This window comes from Piliocolobus tephrosceles, chromosome 4 (genome assembly GCF_002776525.5).
Source record: "Piliocolobus tephrosceles isolate RC106 chromosome 4, ASM277652v3, whole genome shotgun sequence".
In the NCBI taxonomy this organism is placed as follows: Eukaryota; Metazoa; Chordata; class Mammalia; order Primates; family Cercopithecidae; genus Piliocolobus; species Piliocolobus tephrosceles.
Window position 1 is genome coordinate 142513146 of NC_045437.1, and position 8118 is coordinate 142521263.

At 34.0% G+C, this 8118-nt stretch overlaps 1 protein-coding gene across 1 annotated transcript in view; it reads right to left on the reverse strand.

Annotated features, from left to right (window-relative positions):
- Positions 1-7053: 7053 nt before the first annotated feature.
- The window catches only part of MARCOL (MARCO like), a 34980-nt gene continuing 33915 nt past the window's right edge, over positions 7054-8118 (reverse strand). The window contains exon 5 of the mRNA XM_026454469.1: positions 7054-7187. Within this exon, the coding sequence (XP_026310254.1) occupies positions 7054-7187 (134 nt within the window). The remainder of the gene's footprint in view (positions 7188-8118) is intronic.

The following is an 8118-nucleotide window of genomic DNA, read 5'->3' on the forward strand; positions in this document are numbered from 1 at the left end:
GTGGGGGCTACCAGTTTTTCACACCCTATGCAATATGGCACACCTGATCCGATCAGTCTTTTGTGCCCTATGTAAGTCAGACACCTCCTCCTCCTCAGTTCATCTATAAAATCCCTACATTTCACCGCGGATGCGGCAACCCATTTCTTCTTCCAGGACCCCAGTCTGGAGCAGAGAGCTCTTCTCTTTCTTTTGTCTATTCAACTTCTGCTCTTAGCCTCACTCTGCATGTCCACGTTCTTGATTTCCTCGGCCGTGAAACAATGAACTTCAGGTATCATCCCAGACAAGGAAGCCGTTGTTCATTGTTTCATTTCAGATCTTGCTCAGATTCCTCTTAAACACAAATAAATCTTAGATTTGCTCATTTGAGGTAATTTTCTATATCTTGCAGGCATTTGTTATGCCATTTCATTCTTTTTTCTCTTTTCCCTTCTGTGTATTTTCAAGTAGCCTGTCTTTGAGCTCATTGATTCTTTTCTCTGCTTGATCCATTCTGCAGTTGATAAACTGTAATTAATGTTTTAGTTCAGCAAATATTTCTCTCAGGTCTAAGATTTCTGTCTGATTTCTAAAATGTATGTCAATATATTTGCAAGAAACATTAGCTTGCTGCTTTAAATACTATCCTTATCTTTAGCTTTTAATATTTTGACTATGATGTGTCTTTTTTGTTGTTGTTTAATTTGCGTTAAGTTAGTTCAGCTTCCTGGATGTTTAGAATAGTGGTTTTTAAAACAAGTTTTGTAACTTTTCAGCTATTATTACAGTCTATGGAAAGAAATCAAATGTTCATTAAGAGACAAATGGATAAAAACTGTGGTACATACATATAATGTAATACTCTTCAGGTGGGATTTAAAAAAGAAACCGTACCATTTATGACCACATGAATGAACCTGAAAGACAGAAATACTGCATGATTCCACTTACATAAGGGCACTAAAATTATTACATTTATAGAGGCAGAAAATAGAATGGTTTTTTTCTAGGGGACTGTAGGAGGGGAAAATGGGGAGTTAGTGTTCAGTGAGTATAAAGTTATATGAGATGAATAAATTCTAGATATCTGCTGGAGAACATAGTATCTATGGGTAAATATTTGGTGTTGTACACTTAAATGTTTATTAGGAGGATAGAACTCACATTAAGTGCCTTTCTAATCAAAATGAAACTAAATAAACTAAACTAACAAAAATTCCAAGAGGTGATAAGGAAACTTTGGAAGTCATGTATGGGTTCCTTACCTTGATTGTGATGATAATATCTCAGGTGTATGCACATGCCAAAACTCACCAAATTGTGTACATGCAATATATGCAGTTTTTCCTTTAAAAACACAAGATAAATGTTCAACAATAGGGAAATTGTGAAATGAACACAACAGAGTATCATTGGCCCTTAGAAATTATTTATAAAACACATCATTGAATAAAACAAGGTGTTATTCATTTGATAATTATCTTTCTGCCCTTTTCTCTTTCTCCTACTTTTCTGCTACTGCTATAATGTAAATGTTGGTGCATTTAATGGTGTTCCACATTTACAGAAGTTCTGTTCAACTTATAACATCACTTCTTTCCATTCTTCAGATTTCTTACTCTGTTGATCTAAATTCATGAATTCTTTCTTTTGCCAGCTCAAGAATACTGTTCAGCCCTTCTAATGTTTTTTATTTTTACTATTGCATTTTTCGATTACTGAAATCCCATTTATTCATTCATCTATTCATTTTTTACAAATACGTTTTCAACTTTAATGTTATTCTCTTTTTAGTGAGAAACTGTCATTATACCATTCTTTACTTCTCTGAACGTGTTTTTTTAGGTGTTTAACTATATTTCTAAAACTGCTTTTATTTTATTGTCTGTTAGAATCAACATCTTAGCCCCCTCAAAGGCAATGCTGATTGCCTTGCTTCCCAACCCTTCCCTTGTATATGGAACATACTTTCCAATGACTTGTAATTCTCAATTTTTTTTTGAAAATGGGGCATTTTAATCACACTTAATAGAAAATGTATATACCAATCCCTCCACCACGAAATTCCTGGGGTTTCGTGCTATTGCTTTTGGTTGTTGACCTATTTCTTCGGTGAATACCTGGAATGATTTAGTGAAATCTCTTACCCTAGAGTACATACTCTCTGACGTCTCGTTCTGTATCCTGGATTTCTTTAGTGTTAAAAATCACTGGCAAAGTTTAGAGTGTCAAATATAGTCCTCACATAACCAAATGTCAATCATTTTAGTAATTTACTTCTAATATTTATGACAAACCTATGAGATTAGAAGTATTATTTTTATATTTAAAATGAGTAATCATTTGTTGGAAAATGTAGACTTTGAGTCTAGATTAGTCAGTGATGGATGAGATTTGAACTGAACTCCCAAAGCTCTTTCCACTGAATCAGCTGTAAAACTGGATCCTGAAGAAGGAAGTGATACTTTATCTCTCTTACTTCAAAACCCATCAATGTCTCTCATCTACTCTGAAGTAAATATCAAATTACTTAACATATAATTTAGGGTAATGGCCTACCTGGTGTCAACTTTGATCCAAATCCTTATTTATTTTTTTATCCAAGAAATTTACATTCTGTGCACTTTCTCTGGCTTTCCCACACCTGACTGCACCTAAGTTTCATCTAGGACCCTAAAACACATGCCAAGACCAGGACTCACTTATGAACACTTGGTTCATAATCCTGATGGTACCATGGTGCATCTTACAGACTTAAAATTGTCTCCAGGTGATTCTAGTATACATTTAGTTTGAAAAACTTCTAACGGTTTAGAACATTTTGAATTAAAATGTTCACTCTCTCTTCTTTTTCTTGCTTGATTCTCTTATCCCTTTCCAATTCACCTGCTTAGAAGAAATAATTCACATATCTCCTCTATCTCAGGATCTATAACCATACTTACTATCTTCTCCTTTCCTCATACGTCAGGGTTCATCAGTTTAAATTATCCCCAAGCCTCCTGCTGAGGGGAGATCTATTGAGAAGCATCTGTGAGACACTTCTCATGATCTACTTTACAGACTTCAGGGAGGTCAGAGAATATTTTTATCTCATTTGCCCAGAGCCATTCTTCTCACCTCATAAAGCTTCTCACTGTCATATCAATAAAATAGAGTTAGCTGGAGGGAGGGAGGTGGCTAGGGAGGAAAGGTGAACAAGGTAATCACAGTCTCCTGAGCTGTGGCTCCCACAGTACATTATTTGTCTGTGGGACGTAGGTCATGTGGGGAATCTAGGGAGCTAGCCCTGGTGTATACCTTTGCTGTGAGGACTGCTCAAGAAATATCTTTTCCCATTTTTATCTGAATAAAACGCAATTTCAAATGATGATTTTAAATGCAGCCAGGCTCCTTGTGGGCCACCCAAAGTGTTGAGAAAGGTGTGAGCTCCTTCTCATGTCTTTACAGTGGACCTTTCTTGGGTTTTCTCTCACATCTCTAGGGAAGCCTTTTCTTTACATGTTATTTCTTGTTGAAAAATAGGGCTGGAAAAACAAGAGAGGAAACAGTCTCCATTAGCTAGGAATCTGGTGAATTGGAGAAATTTATTTACAAGTGAGAACTTACTAAAATTGAACCCTGGATTCCATTTGATCGTCCATTAGAAATAGGTCATATGTCTTTGTGCCATTTTAATAAACATTCTGAGGAGTTTTTACCACAGACTTGCTCAAATGTCTTTATTCTCATTATGAACCAAAACTGTTTTCATCATCTTGATCTTTGCTGTTTATTCTGGTGAGTATATTTTTCATCCCATAGTGGAACACTTTATATATCCTTGAAATGCAGTAAACTTGCCGGTGTAACTTAGTAAAAATGTGACTGTTTTATTGTGTTTATTTTATTACTTATTTTACTTTATTTTATTTATTGTTTTATTGTGTTTGTCTATTACTAAAATGACACAGAGCATATTATAAATTATTTTAAAATATTTCATCAGTGCATTGTGTTTTCTAATTTCCCTTATTAGAAATTGGAGCCATAGTGAAGGCTTAGTATGGGCAATAGAATTTAGTTCTTCTTCTATTGCTAAACTAAAGAATTTTGACTAATCTGTTGTTGCTGTTATTTTTGGAAAATTAGATTCCATGGATGCTAAATACAAAGTTCAAGGAATAATCTCTTCTAGATCTTGAATTCCTTGGCAATATGATGTTTTATTTATTTTTAATTATCAACTCTGAGTCTCCAAAATTAAGGCATTATATAAGAAAATAACTTATTCATAATGTAAATGACAAGTTATTTTTCTTAAAGCTCAAGAAGTTCATGAATTTCAGAATGAGGTAGCTGTTAGGTATTGAATTAGATATTCTGATATTTGAGCAGAATTTGTTCATATCTAAGCAACTTCACATAGGTTATTTTCATCACAACAAAGGACCTCTTGTATAAAGCTCTTAAAGTTGGTACCTGCAAGCAAGGTGTTAAGGTCACTTGCATACATTTCTACTACCAATGTATGTGTTGGCTTCCTACCTTTTTAAAACTTCCTTTGGTTGCAGCAGCCACCATTTTAAAACAATCACATAAAGAGAATTGGGTAAGTTACTAGTGGTTTATCTGAAGTTTGAAAAATGTAAGTTTTAACTTTTAAAAAAATTTTCCAATCACAACATTGACTTAGCAAAAGTACAAAATACAGATTATTCAAAAAGTAAATATATATATATATGTATTGTCATTACACCAAGATCAAGTAACACAAGCTAGCAAGCAATACAAAACCAATTTAATATCTACACAAGGTAATAATGTGTTTATCTTATCCAGTATTTCAACCACTGGCAGTTACTTGCTGTTGTATACAACAGAGATTTGTAAAAGTGTATTTAGGGTAGAATTGTCCACCCTAACGAAATGAAAGGCAATAAAGTAGCACCCCAACTATCAATTTGTAGGAAGATAAACTGTGATGACTTCTCTCTGTTCAGATAGTGAAACATTATATTTAGGTGAGAATAAGTAAAATAAGGCTCTAGATGTCAATATATACAAGAGTGTGTGCAAAGCGAGTCATATAGGAATGCATGTAGTATTGTTAGCTTTGTGTAAATTATCAAGATATCCAAAACTACAGAAAATTACATAAAGGTAGGAAATGAATATATTGACATGTAGTGAAATTATGAAGAGATACGTGGATGGGTGAATAAATCACTTAGTTTGATGATTTCCCTGAGTGTGGCAAAAGTGAGGGAGATGTGACATGGGAGAGAAGATCATGAATGGTAGTAAAGGGTGGTTACATTATAGAAACTCATTCAGCCAGTTGCATGGCATTTTTCTTAACAGAAAACTCATACAAATATTGATACTGTTTTATTTTATACTGGGATGTGAGCACTTAACTGTTTGTCTTTGAACCTAAATATACATTATGTTCTCCTCAGTTTGGGTGTATGACATTTCATATTACAAATTATGTTTTCTCTCTCTGTTTTACAGCCAGACTGCAGTACATATTTTATTTTTATAAATATTTGCACAAAGGATTATTTTCCAGTGTGTGCAATCAGTGGCATCACTTATTGCAATCTATGTTATTTCTGCACTGCACTGAAGTAAGAACACAATGTTTAATGTTTGCTCTTACAAAGTAATGAAGAAATCATCACAAAAATAAGGGGGCAATTTATGTTCCTGGTAACCTAGGCACAATATATACTAAAAATAACTAACATTTTTGAAAAAGCTGAGGGAACACATGCATACTTTTCCTTATGATTTTTATTTCTGAAAGTAGTACTTGAACTATCAGTATAATCATGCTGCATGTTCTTCATACATATACATAAATTAATTTAACATATTTTTAATTAATTATTAGTTACCAAGGGCACACTAGAAGCCAATATGCTGTAATTCCAAACTGTGATGCTGAATGGTGTATCTCTGTGGTGCCATGAAAAATCAACTTTTCAGACCTCCAGCTACAGGGATCCTACCTGAGCAAGAACCGGACAAGTGCTGCACTCTGAAATCCACCATAATGAGCCAATTAATACTAGGAAGAAAATCATGTGATTTTCAACATTTCCTCCTGAAACCGTGATGGCTTTTCAAACATTTCCTAGAATTCAAGGCAGTCCAGGACACCTCTACCCAGACTGCCTTCCCTCTTTCCTTTACTCCAGAAAAGTTTGTGGTGTAAGGCTTTCCCAACCTCTATACCTTACTTCCAAATTTCTTATATAGGAGGTAACTTTTATACAATCTTTGCCCGTTTAATCCCAAAATTATGTTTGTCTCATGGAGGACCTAGAATAACATAATATAATGCCATTCTTTTGTAGGTCTTCTCTAAAGATTGAGTCATAACTGAGCAAGTAAGAAGGCAGAAGTATCCCCATAATGAGGAAAGGATAGAAGTGGGGTTGAAGAGAAGGTGGGGCCCAGTTGCAGGTAGGAGTGAAGCGTATCCTCTCCATTGTGTTCCAAGTTCAAATCCTCCTCATTTAGAAGCATTCTGTGTACTACCAGGGAGTTCAGAGTGTTCTGTTAATGATTCATTTTTTTTTTTTTCCTCTCTGACTCTCTCTACAAAGTGGTGGCAAACTTAATTTTGTTCATTATGGTATATGCTGACTTTTTGCTGGAGCTGCACATTACCATGGCTTTTATTGTGATACTATTTTGCAGTGGATTCTACAAACAATGAGTCTCACAATCAGCGTGTTTGATTCCTAGAAGAACAAGTCATTTTTCTTACAGGACACAATATGAAATACCAAATATTCAATACTCTTCTCTTTCTAACTCTTAGGTCTTATAATTGCAAGATTTTTATTCTCTATCTTCAATTATTCGATGACGGCTTAAAAAACTATCTTAATTTTTTGTTTGATAATCTAAAGCTAAAGCCTAATACAATGTAAATATGTAAATATTTTGCACAATAAAATGTTAAAATATTTTATTATATTCATTAAAATGCCTTTTTGTTTATGGTAGTAGGTTAAGACATGTGTATATGTACCTATAAACAAAGAAATACTTTCCAAAGACCAAGTTTCACATTTCTTAGGTGCTTATAAAACGTACAGATACTTTAGATTTTCTCTCTTCTAAAGGTTCAGAACCTCCAGAAGAGATTTCTGCAAAGTTCTCTTGGTCACCATCAAACTTCATTTTACCTTCATCTACTTTAAGAAAACCTATGCAAATACCATATACTCGACTTTAGAAACTGCCTCATGAAACAATCTAACCAATTTTATCTAAGTGGGTACTCTAACTCAACTTGTTCAGGATAAACATAATCTAAAATCATGAGTGTATACATTATATATAAATTATAATATAATAATCTAAAATCGTGGTGTATAAATGATCATTCACTGTAACATTGCACTTGTAAGTCCTGCATTTTTAAAGGCAACACCATTCTATAAAAGAATCACACACATACTATGATACAATTTGTACTAGAGCTTTGCTTAAATTCTTTGAGGAATAATGTTAATAGCAAGACTAAATGCAAATATCTAAATAGAGTTGGCAGTGTTATTTGGTCTGATAAACCATTTAGATTCCACAACAGTGATCCAACACACCAAAAGTGAATTGCTAACTACTAGGAGACAAAAAAATTACTCATGAACATACTCCAGATTGCCCTCAACTTATGATGGGGTTGTGTATCTATAAGCTCATTATAAGTTGAAAATATCGTAAGACAAAAATGTATTTAATACCCTGATAGACCCATCATAAAGTTGAAAAATTATACAGATACTCCTAGACTTACAATGGGGTTACATCTTAATAAACCTATTGCAAAGTCAAAGAAACATAAGTAAATTCATCATAAGTCAGGGACAACCTGTACTTCAAAATCTTTGAGACGTGATTCTCATGTGGAGATTCAGAAATGCCTTTAAACAGAAGGCATTTTAAACTCTTCTTCAAACAGAAGAAATGCCTTTTAATTTGTGAGGAAACAGACCTCTGAATTGTCATATTCTCAAAAAGTTACTCAATAAAAGCTAGTAGGGAGTCTCATCAGCAATAAAGTGGAGTGGCAGATACCAGCCTTCATCCACACACACACACACACACACACACACACACACACACACACACACA